This window comes from Hylaeus volcanicus, chromosome 2 (genome assembly GCF_026283585.1).
Source record: "Hylaeus volcanicus isolate JK05 chromosome 2, UHH_iyHylVolc1.0_haploid, whole genome shotgun sequence".
NCBI classification, from domain to species: domain Eukaryota; kingdom Metazoa; phylum Arthropoda; class Insecta; order Hymenoptera; family Colletidae; genus Hylaeus; species Hylaeus volcanicus.
The window spans coordinates 18,747,900-18,767,318 of record NC_071977.1 but is presented as its reverse complement, the minus strand read 5'-3'; the positions used below and the strand labels follow the sequence as shown (position 1 = coordinate 18,767,318).

Below are 19,419 nucleotides of genomic sequence, written 5' to 3'. Positions count from 1 at the left end.
TATATTGAAAGTTTTATCAAATCGAGCATTTTAAACAGACAACCAACAACACAATTAATAAGGTTCCAAGTAGCCAAATACTGGACTTAAAAAATCTATAAATAGGCTTTCTATAAGTGAAGTACAATTACCCAAGGTATCACGATCGAACGTCGATCGAATCGTGCAGCTTTTCCAGTGTTTCCTATCGTTTAAAATTTCTCTCGCGACCTAATCGTCTGGACCAGGCGATGAAATACATCATTTGCCTAGGTTTCACGTTCAGCCACGTGTTGGTGCGAGAAATATGGGTCAGTCGCGTCTTCAACTCGTTGACGAGTGCGCCACAGTTTGTATTCATAGAGACAGGCGTCCCATTTTCACCCACACGAGGACGGTCAGGGCCACTGAAAATTGTTGCATACGGATTCTTCACGTCGGAAGATCATCTAGATCGTTGCTAGTTTATCTAACATCTGCGCGAAACGGTACCACGGGATTTTAAATCTGGAAAATGCAATTAATCCTGGCGTCGGTCCAACGCAAGCAGACCGCGTTTCAAGCATTATCGCTGAGCTTACTTTCTATTTTTTGACAGGCTGCATCATTTGTTTAAAATTCTTATCATTCGGGAGAAGAATTCCATGTTGTTCCCGACTGCTCTTTGTTAATACGCAGCGGTGTTCGTGGCTTGGATCATGCAGCTTTATTAATCCGTTGGCTGGGATCCACCGGATGAACATACATATAAATGGACTTTAAATCCCATCCACGACATAACGCATTCGATCACCTAGTTCCCACTTGGAATTTTCTTATTCGTAAAACATCGTGTTGCTTCACAAATTTTGTTATATCTTTGGGCGATACATTTACTTTCGTTTGAGATTAGATCGTCTAAGCAGCAGAATTTCAATCTTAGGAATTAATTCCAAAGAAACGAATGCAAGTTCTGATTGTTCCTTCTGCCTAATGTCTGTATACATCTAAAAGGCAAAGAAAACCTTTTTTAGCTATACTTCAGTGTGTTCAAAATGTCACTGCATATGGTTGATTAATGGGCTATTTTATCAGTAATTTCTGCAAATGATTCTTCTAGAAATTAAGGATTGAAACAAAATTATTAAAATATGACTATAAAACGGTGAAGTTAATTTTTCATTGAAAAATAGGCATACATTTATTTTTTTTTTGAGAGAATACAATTGCTAAAAAATGTTTCATACACCGTGTAATATGAAATTTCGAGTTTCTAGAATAACTATCTCCAAGGAAATTTCGATATCTATATTTTTAAATAAATAACATATTTTTGTAGCTTCATGACTGAACTATTATATGTAGTAGGATCACTGTAGGATGAAATTGATTATAGGAGGTAGTCCAAAAAGGACTTCAACACTATATTTTTTAATAAAATACAAATAGTATTAAATGCATCTATTTTCTTTTTATTTCAAGTGTAAGATAACTCTGATATTCATACGTTGTTATTAAATAACAAAATCAAAAAATCATTTATTTATTAATCATGAAGTCTTGCGTTCTTAAAATAAGTTCTCCCGCAGAGTTTCTTTTCTTAATAACGACTGACGTACTTTCTTTCACGTGATATTTTCCATTGATGCATTTGGAATCTTTCAATTAGTGTCGAGCACATCTCATTTCATTTTTCTTTTTTATTACGATACGCACACCATTTTCGATTCAGGCGACGATTTCACAGAGATGCCGAAGTTATTTTTGATAATGGAAACTGCAGCAGTGACCGGATGGAATTTTATTATGTGCAGTAAAGATTGAAAATGCCGGTTAAACGTGGTGCTCTGCAGATTCGGTGGCTCTCGGTTCACCGAAATTAGAACTCCGCCCCACATTGGAGGCACCATCTGGTCCGTGACGAGGCGTCGCGGCGCTGTCACTGTCGATTACGTAACACTTTTGAAATTTGACGTTTTCTTAACCGGCTCGGGTTAACTTGATCGACAGAAACGGATCGATGATATGACGTCACCTCTCGTATTCCAAAAGTTATAATATATAAAAATTACTTGAAAATTGCTGTGCACACTGGTTAGTATTCTTGATCCTTTCATCACTCACGGTATCATTTTCGAATCTTTAAATGTGAATGCACTCTGGATAGGTAATGATACAATATATAATAAAACCTGAAGCTTAAGCTACATATCACAGATGTCACACATACATAGGAGCATGAATATAGTGATTTCTATCTAGTGTTACTTGGTTTTTGAAGATTTGACTAACATAAGTTATAAACGATTGAAGAAACACCTGAATGGTTGCTGTTAACATGGAGTTTCAATTTATTTTAATTTACAAATTACAGTATTTATTACATTTTATAAGACATTCACCTTTTTGCTCTTGAGAAGCATGCAATATTAATTTAAATCCACTTTATCAAATATTAAATATGTGACGTCTTAATAATGTGAAGGTTAACTATTATTTTGCTAGGCTACATCAAAGCGTTCATCGTCGTGAATTTTACAAGTTAACAGTATATTTGCTCCTTCCAATATACTCTGCTCCTTCTTCACATAGTAGTCACAACAGTATTATCAAAGAAATTTAAATAATTCCAAATAACTTTCAAAACAACAACCAAATTGAATGAATACCTAAAATACTACTACTACTACTACTACTACTACTACTACCACCACCACCACGTATCAACATCTCCCAAAACATCCACTCATTTCTCCAGAAAAGGATGTAACATTGTCTCAAGTCATCTCTACCTAACATCAAAGATCCATCAGCTTAATACCCGAAACGTTAGCATCCTTCCCAGAGTACGCGAACCTCTATTTAGAAAGGCTCTATTAATAGACGCAAGCCAACGACGGAAATTTATTTTTCTAGAATGTCTGAAGCCGAGGATGCCTCGGGTAAAGTCAGTAACTTGACAGCGGTGGAGGCGATCTCGGCGAGATTGGCGGAAGTAACGCGGCTCGCCGAGAAGCTAGACGCCAGGCTCTGCGAGGCGGGAGCCAGGACTCGACCAGTTCCCATGTCATCATCCGCGATGTCCTCCACATCGTCCTTGTTCTCCTCGTCGAGCGTCGTTACAGCGACAACGACTGCTCCCAGCCACTGCCAACCGATTTCCGCCGCGATTACGACGACAGGAGTCACCAACGGGTCGGTGATACCATTGATAAGCTCGTCGACGACCACGGTCCAACTTCAGCCTAAATCCATCTCCACGATTCTGTCTGCGCCGGTATCCACGACCAAGGGCGCTGGAACCGCGAGTTCTTCGTCAGTGGCAGGTGTGGCGACATCGACGCCATCGGTATCTGCGGACGAAACGATTTCTACGAGCACTGTCGTTGAGAGAATTCTGTCTCCAGTGTTGGAGGCTTTCATAGGGCTCGGGGTGGATGCTGCGAAGAATGCTTGTGGAGGGGACAGCGAAACTCGCGATGGTTCCAGTTCTGAGCGAATCTTCATTGAAGAGGGTGACAGACAGGAAGAAGACGTTATGGAGGTACGTTGATTATTTGTTGAGCGAGTGTTCTGAGTGTGCAAGATTTTATAATTAATTTCTTGAGGGACGAATTTTAAATGGGTTTTGTTTTGCTGGAATTTTTTATCTATAATTGATTGTGATCTGTCTCATTTTTAACCGACTTCGAAAAGGAGGAAGTTACTCAATTCGACATGTATATTTTTTTTGTTTCATATTGTATATTTTCTAATTCTAAAAGGTATCTTGTTCGTGAATAATTTTTTCATAAATGCAAACGTGTATATATATGTGAATGTGTCTCAAGAGGTCAAAAAATAAGTGATTTGTCATCATTAATTTAACGAATATTACATTAAAAGAATTATTAATCAAGAATACATTTAGAAGTATTTTATTTATTTAGACATGTTTTGACCACAAGGTTGTGTAGTCCTCTTCAATACTAAGAAAATATTCAATTACTTAATTCAAACTTCGTTCTTATCAATGAAAATGAATTCAAATTTTCAAAAATTCCACAGTTTTCCTGTGTAAATTCTCTTCATTTTCCCTTAGACATTAAAATCTGAGAAGACCAATATTCCAGTTACTATCGATTCTATCGAAAATTTGTATTATATAAAAAAGTTTGTAAATTCCATTTGTAACAACTTCAGTTATATACATTTTCGTTGTTGAAGCTTCGATAAGTGAGATATAATCCATTTTACCGTAGAATCTACGCGATTCTCTCTGGGCAAGGTTACTATGATTATTTATTGCTCCCATCGCAGGTGATGGAAAGGTCATGCGACAACAGCGTCGGGGACGACTCAAACATCGAGGGCTACGTGACCGCTACCGAGTGCTCGACCCCGACAGGACGTTCCAGAAGCGCGTCTTTTGTTACTTCTCCAGAATGCGAAGACCTTTCTGCTCCAGCGACCGTAACGTCCCCGCGCGATGCTTGGTACGAAACAGAGTAACAGACGCTACTCGTTAGCTCACGATTTTACGAATACGACGAACGATCCTAATAATAATCTCGTTCCTTTCGCGGTTTTTTGATCTGCGAAGGTGGAACACCGAGAATCCTAAATTTATCGCCACGAGCGCAGCGGTGTCCTCATCTGTAATTAAACAAGAAGATGCCTCGAAGGTTCCAGGAATAGCGGAAAAAACTGTACTGATAGAGGTCTCGAAGCCGGAAGTTTGCAAGATGAACGGGGAAAAGGAAATTGAGAAAACTGTGTCTGTCGAGAAGAGGGTAGAGGTACGCAGGAAATTGAAACTTATTTAAATAACTATTTGGAGTAATGATTAAGAAACGGACAACTCTTTCTTCTTTCTTTGACGAAAGGAATGTTCTCCAATTCAATGAAAAATATTATATTGTATTCCTATGTGAATTTTAATAATTACAATAATTGTGGTCAATATACAATCATATTAATTGACTTATATTCAGTGTAAATTAACACAGGGAAGATTATGGATTGAGAGTCCATATGGACTATGAATATAATTCTTTCATGTTTGAAACATTGAATGTTTCATAATAATAAAGAATATTTTAAACGGTCTTAACCGCAGTGTCTCTCCTACGATGTGTTGTGTTTAATTAATTATAAACCATTTGCAATATTTTTATTACACGTCAAGTATGTGTATCTCCCATTTAAAAAATTACATTGTAAGACACAGTGTGCTTGAAGTGATTAAATAAAAATAGGTATTAAAAATATAGTGGAAACGTCTCTGTTTCAAAATAAATCTTATACTATACATTCATACTTTTTGGTGCAGGAAAAATCTGGAAAAATCGTGAAGGAAGTGACGGAAACCACGACTCTGCGTGTATCGCACGACACTCGATTCGGGGTCACATCTTACAAGGTGGTATCCAACACTCTTCAGGATCATCGTGAGAACGTCGACATTAAAGAAATGAAGGATATCGAACGCGTTGTGTCGTCGGATGCCCATGGAAAAACGAACGGAGTACATCACGAAACAGAACCCAGCTCGAAAAGTGAGTCTGGTTCATCTGTGTTCATTTTAATGAAAAGAAACATTGAACCCACTCGCGGAATTTAGATTTACGCGATTCTAATTTTACAATTTATTCTTGATGTCAGAAACGCTTCTTACACGTTTTCTTTAAAAATATTTTGTTGAAGAAGAATAATTCTATTTTTTGTATGTTGAGATGCAATGTTTCATTCAAACTTGCAATGTTTAACAGCTGAGTCGTACAGTCGCAGGGATGAGCTTTCGACAAAAACCGACGATACCGAACGCATGATAAAGTTCACGAAGATTTGCGAGCTGAAGGAAGAAGAGAAACCACGCGTAGAAGAGAAATCCATGGATGCTTCGAAGGATATGACGTTATCCTTGAAGGAGTATACGCGCCACCACGAGGACAGCGGGATCGAAATGTCACCCACGAAGAAGGAGGACAGTATAGAAGGGCAAGATTTCCTCGAAAGAGCGAGGAAGGTGAGTTCGATCGGGGTTTCCTCGATGAATGGCGAAAGAAACGAGTGTTGCTGTAGCTGCAATCGCAATCATGAAGCAGCATGCTTCAACGGTTACCAACCAGGCGTCAATGAAAATCGACGTCGTTTGCCGCTGCCCAATGCAAGCTAGCTGTTTCGTCTGTGTGATCGACGTGCATTTACCAGAGATGGGTAAAATTTTGTTTAGAATGATAAATGATAGGTGGAAACAAACGCTTATTGCATTAAAGGGTTGTTAAAGTGAATTTTCCTTTATTTAACACGTTGATCGCCACGTCACCCAAATATGGATAACAGTGCTTATCACTGAATAAGAATTCTGAATGTTCAGTATCGAATAAAATAAATTTGAATGAAATTCTTGATTTTCGATGAAGTTACAAAAATAAATGGCACGATAAATGTTTGGATATGTAGTCTCCAATAGTCTCTAAACAAAATTTGATCTCAGTAGAATTTTTCAAGATTAGTCTGGCAGTCAACGTGTTAATTTGAAATATAATTCTGTAACTCAATGGTAAATTATTATAAGTCGTGGGATAAGCATATTATGTTACATAATTAATATTATATGTTCAACATTTAAACTGAAAGCAGTTTGAATTTGGGGCACAGAATTTCATTTGGTAAAGATGTCATTAATAAATGTTATCTTTTTTATTGATATGTAGAACACTATATGTTCAAAAAGACTTAATATGCTTGGTTTGCCTCGAGGGTACAGAATTTACTTATGTAATTTAGATTGCAATTTTCATTGAACAAGTGACGAATTAAAAGTTGTTTATCTTCTATTCGTAAATTACATTTTTCGTTCATTTGTATGCTTAGCTAAGGGTGCTATGTAGGTTGAAAGATGACCATCATGTAAATATGTAACATAACTAAACAGTTTTTCATTAATTTACATCTATTCTTTTAGTTCTTGCATATATTAGTTTATTAATTGATAAGTCAATTGTATAGATTTGCTTCATTTGTTTCATTGATTGTAAAAGATTGAATCCTTATTTTTTCAAAGGACACATTGTAAGGATGGAAATATAGAAACACAACGTTTGCAACCTTTTATTCGTTATTTGAAAGTTTCGATTAGTTAAGAATTGTGCCCATCTCTGGCATTTATGCTTTAAGTCAGACATGCCAAACACGTGAGTTTGACGTGCCTGCTTTAGGTTAATAATTGAATGTTTTCTCTATATGTTCAACCTGGCGTTGATAACACTGATGAAGATCAATGAATGACACAATCATTGGATGATTTACGACAAGAGATATACAATTTACACAATAACAAAAAATATTAAGTCAAATAGAATTAATGCACTAGTTCCAATAATGCAGTAGTTATTGTATATGCTCTGAATCAAGTTTGAAATATCATTTACAACCAAGAAACATTAACTCATTAGATAAATATTTATAATCTGCAACAGTCATGTGTGCCGGGTTGAACTCGTCGTTGCATCAACGACGCAAAGCATGGCAAGGATAACAAACCGATAAACGTAAACCTTACTCCTCATCCTAATAAACCAAACTCAGTAAGTGATTAAATAAATTAATAAAACAGCGTTTTCGATTTAAGTTGTGTAATGTGTTGTAACAAATTTGATGTATGCATGGCTTGCTCGTTACGTTTGTAAATAAAGTGTTTTAGTGGAAGAAATTCGTCGAAATCTGACTGATAAGGGAAGTCCACGATTTCAATTAGAGTGACTCTAAACATTTATGATTGTAGTTATAATTAAATTATAACAACTCAACTATTATAGTTATCTTGTGTTGTTATATTTAATTGCAATTATAATTAAATTATAAAGAAAGTTACTTATACCTATGCCTTGTTTATTCAAGAAATTTTAACAATTATTGAAAGAAACTGCAGCTGTTGTCGAAAATATTTTGAAATACAACTTTTAACGTTTATTAAGCTATTTTATTCTAATTAAATTTGTTAGAAAGTTGTTAAAAGTACGAATAGAAAATCGTTATAGGACATCGATCTAGAACCGATAGTTTTGGTAGGCAATTAAATTATCTATCTTTATGATCCTTCATGAGATTATAATAATTTATGTAATTTGTAATGGATACCGTGAATGGTGTACTAGATTCAAGGATTTTCTTATTTAAATGTAGGATTAATTTAACAAGGCAATACGATACTAATATAAGTACACTATTTCGTTTGCAGTTACAGTTGACGACTGATCAATTCTTATTCCTACAGATAATTATTCTTCAAAATTATACAATACAGATATCAATTTTAATTAACAGTTGATAATCAATTCTCAGTTATCAATTGTCACATTTTGTTCAACATTTGATCTCTCATTCAAGCAAACCAATATACACTACTTCATTCGTACTTTGCCTTCTATGCCTATAGTTTTTTGAGACCAGCGTTTCTTTTATTTCATGTTCCACAATCAATTTCTATCGATCGTTTCTTGCAATTCGATTAATCCCACGTCTCATTCATAAAGCGTTCATTCGGATTTATAATTCTCATTATCAATCACACTCGAGTGTCGTGAGTAGTCGTCGGTTTTCGCGGTAACTTATCGGACGCGCTCGTGAGCTTTCGACGATGGTCGACTGTAGCCGAATGGCTTCGGCGGCATTCGAAATGGTTCGAGGCTCACTAAGCCCGAACCCGGCTCAGTCTCGGGCCGGTTTGCGTCTGCGACTGATCGGTTGGTGATTTAACGCGATTGTGACATGTGTCACGCGAGTGTTGCTGCTGCTGCGGTTGTCACTGCTTGAACGTGGATTGATTTAGGTGATTGTCTGATAATAATCGAATTGATTACTACAGATGATACGTAAAATACTCTTAGAAATTCGTTATCACGTTATTCTACATTATTTTAATACATCTCGACGAATCGAGTAGTGATTTTACATAAAAATAGCAATTGAGAATTAGTGTAACGAAGTTCACTTTTAATAGACCCGAGTAAACAAGAGGCTAATATTTTCAGACGTTTACAATTTCGTTAAATAAAAGAACCAAGGGTGAATTTTTCTGTTTTCCATCCACATAAATTTCGAATGAATTAACAAAGGTGGATTAAATTTTATTTGAATAGTAACAAAAAGTTTGATTTCATCAAACAGTGCTTCGATTAAATAATCACTCCCTCATGGTGAAATATGAAACATAATTTCATTTAACGATAGAATTTCTAATTTTCATTCAACTAATCACCACGTATAAGACGATTTTAATCTGTCCTTCGTTACTCGAAACTTGTATTGGAATTAAGAATTCTGCATACTTGTGTACAAAGAGCCGTTTCCAATTTGTCGCGTTTTTCTCTCGACCTCAATTTCGTCTTGTCCTTGGGTGTACTGTTCGCAGGCTCATCTGATCCCTCCCCTTGAAAACGGTATAAAAAAAAGAATCGAGCGAAAACTATCACCATCGCGAGAAAGAAAACGCCTTGAGACGAAAGCTCGACAAGGTTACCGGTACCGTTTGGTTTTCCCGCATTCAATTAAAGACGAAAAACGAAACGTATCAATGCGCGCGTATTAAAACACGCGAGTGTTGTCCGTTGATCGAACAGTTTCTACCAGCAGACCTGTCAGCTACCAGATAACATGTAATTAGTCTGACATAATACGACTGATAATACTGTATATTGTTCCACTACAATGACCATCGTACGAACACACGGTTCCGAAGCGTGGAACTCGCGTATCGTGTGCCAGAGTTGGGCTGATGATTAATTTCAGATTACTTTTCTAATAGTCACTTAACAGTTGCCAAATTAATATGTAATCATTAGTTTACGGATTCTTGCATTTATGGTATATGTTATTTTTTCAAACGTGTGCAGAATGTGTTGAAAATATAAAGGATTTGTTAAGAGAGACTTTAGAATTTTGTTCTTTAATAGGATACAGATGGTATGGAATATATTTAATTTTTTTAATGTGAATGGAAGTACACTCCATCACAATTAAACGTTATAGATCCTGTAACTTCAGTGTTCACACGGAATATTTTGTTATTAATGAAGAACACTCTAAAGTTCTTTTTTGGAAAGACCTTTATTACATTAATTAATGCTATAACTGATCAATCTTTGTGTTAGCTTACTGTTTTGTTTTTGTCAATGAAGACATCGTCTCAAACGAGTGTTGTTGACATTTTAGTATAATAAAATTAATATAGCACTCAAATTATGCGAGAATCATAAATGAGGAAATGTTCAATTTTGAAGTAAAAACTTCTATGAAACTGTTGAATATTCATGAATGATACCAAAACAATGAATCTGTAAGTAAGATTACGAAAGCGATTTCAAGCTAAATTCATGAACATGGATTATTGTCCATCTTAGCAATATCAGAATTATTCCACATTCATCGTTTAAGCATAAGAGAGACATGAACTAGTGTTCATGATCTGGGTACATGTATCCTAGGTTTTTCATGCCGTGATCTACATTTATAAATCAGTAACAAAAAAGTAGCCTGTAACCTTTCAAAGTAATCTATCTGATTATACATTAATCGTGATTATGATAGTGTTAGTTGCAGCAGCTTTTCAAGTTTGAGAAAAAGAGCAACTCACATATAGGATCGTAACGTAAATGTAGTTGTTGATTCTTTTCCTGTCTATTTAACTGTCAACCACTAACACTATTATTGAGGAAACACAGGTGCTTTCATTTATTAATCATGGCTACTAATTATTAGGCTCTGAATTTTATACATTTGTTGTACACACATGAAAAGTGTATTCTAAATACAAAGAAAAAGTATGCACTAACACTAAGAGAAATATTAATATGTTTACATTAATTTATCAAATATACTCTGTATATGTTTTGTATATGTGCTAAACGTACATGAATTGTATATACTCATGTAGAATAAAATATCAATATAACTCAATTAATTTATAAAATATATTCTGCACATGTTTTGTATAGGTGCTCTATATTAGTATAACTCTTGATTTCTTTATTCAAGTGATTACTAATTGCAATGAAACTGTCTACCTATACGAAACAAAATATTAATATTATTCAATTAGTTTATAAAATACATTCTGCATACGTCTTGTGCGTAGATTTCATATTATCATATTTCATACATAAATACATAAAATCCGCAGTCTAATCGCATTAAAGGATTAGATTCAGCCCAACACTGGCGCATAGACGGTCCTTGATTTTGGTGGACTGTACACGCGCGGCCTCCCTCGATTTTTCACGTTTTTTTTCTCCTTTTTCCACGAGATCGTCTCCGATCGTGGGTCGCGGTGTGGTGAACCTCTCGTTCGGAGAACGCCACCAGTCAGTCCGGTTTTGTCCTCCCATTCGTTCGTCCGTGTCGGTGACGTCACCTTACAAAGATATCTATAAAGTATAAGTGCATGGAGATTAGCGGCATTAGGTGCAAATGAATCTCACAACCATATTACGATTTTATATTAAAATTCAGAAAAAATTCCACTTTTTCTAGCTTTAGTCTCCTCAGCCTACTGGAGAAAGAATTTGTACAACATTTTTTTTCATAATCCATTTGAAAATTTGAACAGATCTCTATATTCTTGAATGAAAGAGTTTCGAAAATATTGAAATCGATGCTTACGAATTGAAAAATCAAATTAAGAATGCAGATAGTTGGTAAGGGATTATGGTTTGGAATAGTATACGTTTCGACTTATGATTCGAGTAAACTATGTATGATTGCTCTGGATCATAAAGGGTTTTCTAAAAGGGGCCTTAGAATTTTTTTTTATTAAAACAAATGGCGTAGAATATATCTGATTGTTACACTGATTTCTAGATAATTAAATGTGAAAGTTGGTATCATTCAAGTGTATTTCACAAATATTAAAGCCTTTTTAGGAAACCCTTTTATTTTCGTATTTCAAAGAAGACCTGAACTATAAGACAAAACGTGTATTATTGTAATTAATAATGCTTGGACTGACCACTAGTTAATTAAACCACATCCTGTCCTTGTATCGCAGAGATTATTGCTCGATTTCTTCTCTTTCCATGTTCAATTGATCATAAGACTCGTGCGATCGTTTGTCAGAGTGATTCGTTGTTTCGACCAATGAAACAAGTTCAAAGTTGATAATCACGACGTTTACTTGTTTTAAAACAATGTAATCTAAACTGGAACGATAAGGCAGTACATTCATTTGGACTGCATCTGAAATTAATGACTCGATAGTCAATGATGATTTACTGGCTCTGAGTCAATTTCGTAGATAATTACTTGTTGGACATAAATCAAATTTAATAACAAAATACAGTAGTCTGTTACAGGCATCAATGTACATAAATGTACTTAAATATTTATTATCTTTAATAAAATTATGCAGAGCATACAATTAATCTACATTATATTCAGTACAATTAATGAAGCAAAATGAAGTTCTTTGTAGACATGAAAATATTCTAAGAAGAGCACTTGATATTTGATAACCTACGTCATTGTGAATGATACCATATACTTCGTGTTGAACGCTTGAGACATTAACCCAGTTTCTTTCATATTATTTCAATTGTTTAGGCGTAGCCCTCATTTTCCATGTAGTTACTTAATCCTTCAATTTTCTATATCGTTATATATATTAAGAATGTTCTCGTTAAAAATCAAAACGATTATAAAACAAAAGAAGTCAGTTACCATGAATAAAACAGAGCGATGGTCAATTTGCAATTGTGAGGAATTAATTTTTGTGCTTTACTGTTGCACGAGAAATAACTTGATAGTTATGAAGGTGACATTAAGACGAATTCACCCTGTGCTACATTATGCCATACTTATAATGTTTATGTATGTTTGTTTTCGTCTAAATGCGACGCGTCGACGTTATCGTCGAAATACGTAATCCAAATATCATGGTACCTGGTTCACGACGATTATTTAATTCAACGTCATATTAAAGTTATAATATAGCAGGTCGTTGAATTCGTTTCGATGTCACTTATAAAACAATCGAGTTCAAAATGCATGGTTCCAATAAATCCATTTCAATTTCATTCTTTGCTAATTAAATACTGATTGAGTTTTATTTGAAACATTTCTTCGTCAGATTTCGAAACTACCTGAAAATCATGGACTGATTTGTGATGCACCCTGTATATCATAGCTTGGTATTCTTCCTATATTCATGTTTTCTTCGTTGTTCGAAATTTCCATCCAGATGAGAATTTTGTCCCACTTTTACGTCAGGTCCGATGCAACGAATGATCGAGTAGAGATCGATAGAATTATCCACGCCGCGTAACAGCTCGCTCGAGTAGTTTGCACGGCAACGATTCGTCGTCGTCGCGTCCGCGGAATTCGCACGGAGCGGATCTTTGGCGAATCGCCAAAAATAACGTTAATCAGTAAAGACGGCGTTGGTAACTGGAGAGCATAACTTCCACTTCGCGCTGTCTTGCGAGGAAGAGGGAACGATAGCGAGCATCAATTTTACCCACAATGTTTCCGCGTGATAGCTCGATTTCTCACTGCTGAGGCACGCGGGGAACGTTGATCAACGTCGAAATTAATTCACCGCGGATAAAAGCGAACCATTAAACCTTCGTTTGTTCACTGTGCTTCCGAGTGGTCGAATTTTTGGTGAGACGCCAATTAAATTCCGTATTTCACTAGCATTTCGAGTCGGGTTCCATGTTTTTCGAGAAACATGCTGATTTCTGTGTTTTTTTGTTAGGATACTAAATGGTTGATATAGACGTTTGATATATGTATTAGAAGATCATATTTTTAACGGTATTTCTGCCAATTTTCGTAAACAAATGTTATTCTGGGTAGGAAGTGTAATCCTCAGCGTATCATGGTGTAGGGGTCATGAGGGTGGATTTCTTTGGTCTTAATATTCAGAATTCAGTAAAACTCGAGTATTTTTATCAACAAAGCAGTTGGGAGATTTCTTTGAAAACAGTCAGCTTTTTAAAAAATTATCTACAGTTGTAATTTACATCTTTTCCTTAAAAGAACTAAGAGAGAAATAATATTAATAAGTTTCAAAGATGATCCCAAAAATTGCTTAAAATTTCTATGTAATAGAAAACAATTTTTGGAAAGTGGAAGGATTAATTTGATCGATTTTGAGGGCATCTTCTCAAAATCTCAAACTTGAAGGAAGCGCAATAATCTAAAATCGAGTTTCTAAGAGACTTTCAAAAACAACTTTCGTCGTTTACGTCAGACAAATCGTTTTTTAAATAGAGGTTGACGGAATGGCAATGATTTATCGAAAGACTTGCAGGAGGAGTTGCGTAACAGATAATTTCAGAATTTGTATACAGCGTCCGTAGTCGATCTTAAAATATTACGGTTAGTCCGAAAATATAAAGAAAAAAACAACATTAATTTTTGTGAAACAATTTTAGGAAAGCAGAGATTTATTGTGACATTATCACTTTTATCTTCTGGTGACTTATATAGACGCTCGAAATATTTTTTTGTAGTGTCAAAGAATTTTAAAAGAGCTTGGTAATTCTATTTCATTGTTGATTTATTACACACAAGTTGATACTTTATTTAATTATATAATGTTCATTTCGAAGATGGGTTGGAACATAGTCGAAACGTAATTAAATACTTTTAATAAACATATTTTAAATTTCATTAATGATTTCTTTTCACTAGTTTTTCTACATTTATAATACATTTCTAAAATACATTATTCGGTGAAAAATTCGTATCATAAAAATATTACAAAAAGAAATACATATAAAAATAAAAACACAAGTTGAAACAAAATTTGAAACCAATGAAAGTTTACCATTTTACTCCATCTCTGGATAAAGCTCATTGTTCGTCGATAGAAAATATTAGTCTCTTCCAAATGTAGTTATTGCTCATGAACAAGAATAGCAGCGAGTATTGAGCCACGAGTCTAATGATTCGAGGCGCGATCGCTAAATCGATCCACGGTGATAGCTCGAACGATTCTGTTTTCCCGCGAAAGAGGAGAAACACGAGAATGGTGGACGGGCACGATTCGATGGAAACGATGGAGAATGGCGAGGGACCTCCTGAGAAGGAATCACGAACAGTGGTGGTGTGCAACGAGAATGCACCGCAACAAACCACCACTCCGACGACCACCATAAGCACCATAGCCGTGCAGAGCGGTGAAACGCGCCTGGTGATCGCTCTACTTCAAGTAAGAAGCATCGTACCTTATCGTAGACGCCTAATGTCTTATTAATCTCCCTGTGCTTAGACCAGAGTTTCTCGAACCTCATCTTCCCTTAGTAACCATCGGCAAAGAACAGTTTCTAGACCCACAGAGTTATATAATTACAATATATTTTACAGCTATTTCTGAAAAATGTATTTATGTTTCTTGAATTTAAATTCAGTTTTGTTAGCTTGATCACTTTTTATTTAAACTTTTTCTATGTAATGTCAAGAATATACTTGAAACTATATGATAATAATTCGTTTTATTATGGGTAATTATTTCTTCATTGAAGTATATACGTAATATTTTCATATAATTTTATTTTCATTTATTGACAGTAATTACATACAGTCAATTTTTCATTAAAGCATGAAAGATTTATTATCGTATGTTATTATGTCTCCTAAATAGATAAATGTTCAATTACTACATTTTATTTTATTAACAAATGCATTACAATGTTTATTTTAGTTTCATGACTGATGTTCATTAAATTTTTGTCATTTAAGTTGTTTTAAAATTAGATTTCGTTAAAAGTCTTCAATACAGGTGTAAACACGTGTCGATACGAGTTATCTCGATCGTCCAACTCATCCTCTGAATCTGCAGCTTGTCAGTAAGACCCCACTTTTCTCTGTTCAACGTCGATATAGTTATAACAATAACTAATTACACAAAGTTGCGCTAATATCACTCTTATTTTTAGAACGGTTAAACGCAAAGTTCGTGAATTCGATTTTCCGGTACGCCTAGTCCCTAAACGTGTTTATGCTGGCATTGAAGTCTCTCGATACACGAAAAGCAATAATATGCGAGATATCTTGTACTTCATAGGTAGCCACAGTTTTCTCATCCTTCTAGGACATTATTATATGCACGTTTCATTTCATATATCTTGGTTAATATAAATTTTATTCAAAACGTGCACAGAAAAAGAAAGTTTTCAAAGGAAAGAATTTAAAATTTTTGATTTTCAACAATAAAAATTTTTTATAACTCACTTTATATAAAGTATAAAAGCAATGTAGAATATATAGAGGTCCCTAAGCCAAGCACCCCAGTGTTTTGCTAATAATAATAATAATAATATATACTATGTACTGTGTGACTTTAATATTGTATATTTTATAATTCTAAAAGGTATTGCGTTCGTAAATAAGGAAACATACGCATACGTGTTAATATTCGTCAAGAGTTTAGTTTTAAACCTGGCTACTCCAAAGACAGTCTCCAAGATACATAGCAATCACCCCAACCCTTTTCCTGTTATTCGAAAACAGGTAAACCGTATCGCATTCGGCATACGCAGATTAGAAATACCTTAGAACTGGCTGACCGTTCGTCAAGGCGTTAACTATCGACCACCGACAGACAGTATATATCAGCGTCGCGGTGAAAGTTGTCAAAGAAGCGTCCCAGGGGGTGTGATATATGTTTTAGGAAGCGTTCGAAGACATTTAATCGTTCCAACATTCGTCAGGTAGAGTGCGGCGCGCATTTGCACGCGGTTTACACGCGAGCATAATCTATGGTGTTAGATATTTCGGGAGCCGGTCGGCACACCGAGTCCATAGCTATTTCCGAGTCCTCTCGAAACCGTGGGCATTTTAGGTATCCATCGAGCAAAACGAGCTCACCGAAACTCCGCGAAGGATAAATTTAACCGCTACGGGTCCCTTGGTTCGAGATCGCGCCGCCATGAACAAGGGAACCATCTCGCGTTCGTTATGGCCCCAAAGTAATTGGACGCGGCCCGGACGATTCTGTCGTTAACGAGAGACAACGTGCATCGAGATCGAGACGGGATTACGTAATCCTCCTTGGGCATGGTCGTTATTATGCATCTTAGACCGGCGATGTGGCTACCGACATGAAAACGATAGGATACGTTTCACTTTAACATACCGGTCTATTTCTCGAACGTGCCTCCGATAAATTTCTGCTCTTCGGTGTGTGGTGTAACATTGCTCAGACGGTGGTTTTAGTTTGTAATATTTTTGAGATATGCGACTACTCTGACCACACCCTCTTTCTAGAAACAGGGAACTTTTATTGGGAGAGAAGATTCTGAGTAGACTCTAAATATAAACTGTTCTATATCTCCCTTATTGTTGCTGTTATGGCGAGAGTTTTTATAATTTACGTTGTTTGGAATTAAATTTGGAAACTAGATGTATACAGATTTTTGTAGAATCGATAGTGATCGAGATAAATGAAATGAGATGAATATCATCATGATGGGATGTGATCGGTGCCAGACATAAAGTATACAACATGACGTTTAGTGTTGCATTTACGGCACATTTGTGTAGAATAAAAGTTATTGGAAATTAAATTTTGAAAACTTTTTAGTCTATACAGGTTTTTGATAGGATTGATAGTAATTGAGGTATATTACATGAAAGGTGCACATCGCAATATTCTTGTTAGGTGATGGGGTGTGGTCGATGACAAACAGAATATACAGCATGGCACTTAGTATTTCGTTTATAGAAAATTTGTATATTACAAAAATTATAGGGAAATGAATTTTGAAACTTTTTTGGTTTATACAAGTTTTCGATGGGATCGATAGTAATCGAGATAAATAAAATTCAACATGGAGATCGTATACTCGATATTGGTTTACCGTTAACTTCCCAATAAAAGCGCACGTAATAGAAGTGTTTGTTAATTGCGTTCTTAATATTTTTAATATAACATCAATTATACATTCTAAAATTTATATTGACGAATAACGAAACTAAAATAGTTACAAGACATTTTTAGGAAGTTTTCGATAAACTAGAAAATGAGCAGAAAATTTGTAGGTAACTATTTGAATATATAATAATCTTAAAAATAATTTATTAAAGGTTTGAAGACTCGATTACCCCTTTAGTTGTATCGTCCCTTCGAGAACTATATCAACTATTGACACATATTCCTCTTCGATTCGATACGAAAGGTTTTCCAAAAGGACCTTTAGAATCTCGTTTTTCTATTATATCACGAATGGTATGGTAAATATTAAATTATTTGTATTTTAAATTGTATGTAATTTAAGGGTGTATTCTAAGTAGAGCGTCAAATTTCAGGTATTCCTTTGAATTTATTTTTCTTTAAACATGCACACAGATTTCTTTATATTTCAAAAATATACATAATTCATTTACGTATGGTATATTACCAAATATGTGCACTTATACACCATTCTGTTTGGACGTCCCTAATTTCATTAATTCCACAAATCCGACAAAATCCTTTGACGCGTACATTTTTAAAGTTCTACACTTGAAGACAATGCAAAAGAAAATTGATTTTTGAAATTTCTAGACTAGAATACCCTCTTAAGTACCCTTCGAAATATTGGGAGCACAAATTTAGTTTGGTCCGTTTTCAAAAGATGGCTCTGGCTTTTATGAATATTTCATAGTGACAACTGATTTCAATTGTTTCTGAGAGGTTAGATATCTGCCAATAACATTCAGTTTATATTGCTTTGAGTTTCATTTAATACCCCTGTTTTTTACTTTGTTGAACATGTCAAATTTTGTGTTAAGTAAGCAGCATTTCCGGGAGGTTTTAGTTTTCTGCTTTAATTGGAAAAAAGTGCAACTGAAGCACATCGAATGCTTGTTGAAGTCTACGGTGACAATGCTCCAACTGATAAATCATGTAGGGAATGGTTTCGACGCTGTAAGAATGGTGATTTTAGCGTTGAAAACAAGCCTCGCTCTGGACAGCCAAAAAAATTCGAAGACAATCAATTGGAGGCATTACTCGATGAAGATCCGAGTCAAACTCAAGAGGAGCTTGCAGAATCATTGGGAATTACCCAATAAGCAGTTTCTGTACGATAAATCCATGGGAATGATTCACAACCAAGGCAATTGGGTGGCGTATGAACTGAAACCGAGAGACATTGAAAGGCGATTTTTCACTTGCGAGCAGCTGATTCAAAGGCAACAAAGAAAGGGTTTTTTTACATCGGATTGTGACTAGGGATGAGAAATGGATATTCTACGATAATCCCAAGAAGAAAAAATACTACGCTATGCCAGGTCAATCATTGCCATTGACCTCAACATCAACACCAAAACCGAATATTCATGGTTCGAAGGTCCTGCTGTGTATCTGGTGGGATCAAAAGGGTGTTGTATACTATGAGCTGCTACAACGTCGCGATTCCATTACGGGCCATCGGTATAGGCTGCAATTGATTCGTTTGACCCGTGCATTACGACAAAAACGACCGGAATACGATC

The 19,419-nt window shown here is 35.4% G+C and overlaps 1 protein-coding gene across 12 annotated transcripts in view; it reads left to right on the top strand.

Moving 5' to 3' along the window:
• The window catches only part of LOC128873014 (titin), a 110,004-nt gene that overhangs the window by 17,055 nt on the left and 73,530 nt on the right, over positions 1–19,419 (top strand). For 10 of the 12 annotated variants that reach the window (XR_008456293.1, XR_008456294.1, XR_008456292.1 and 7 more), the window contains 6 exons: positions 2,875–3,502; positions 4,258–4,433; positions 4,541–4,736; positions 5,270–5,495; positions 5,709–5,965; positions 14,954–15,151. Coding sequence is in view for 9 of the 12 variants with exons in the window: in XM_054116287.1 (XP_053972262.1) it covers positions 2,875–3,502; positions 4,258–4,433; positions 4,541–4,736; positions 5,270–5,495; positions 5,709–5,965; positions 14,954–15,151 (1,681 nt within the window). In the remaining 3 variants the exon portion in view is untranslated. The remainder of the gene's footprint in view (positions 1–2,874; positions 3,503–4,257; positions 4,434–4,540; positions 4,737–5,269; positions 5,496–5,708; positions 5,966–14,953; positions 15,152–19,419) is intronic. The other 2 variants (XM_054116295.1, XM_054116289.1) reach the window with 1 other exon arrangement.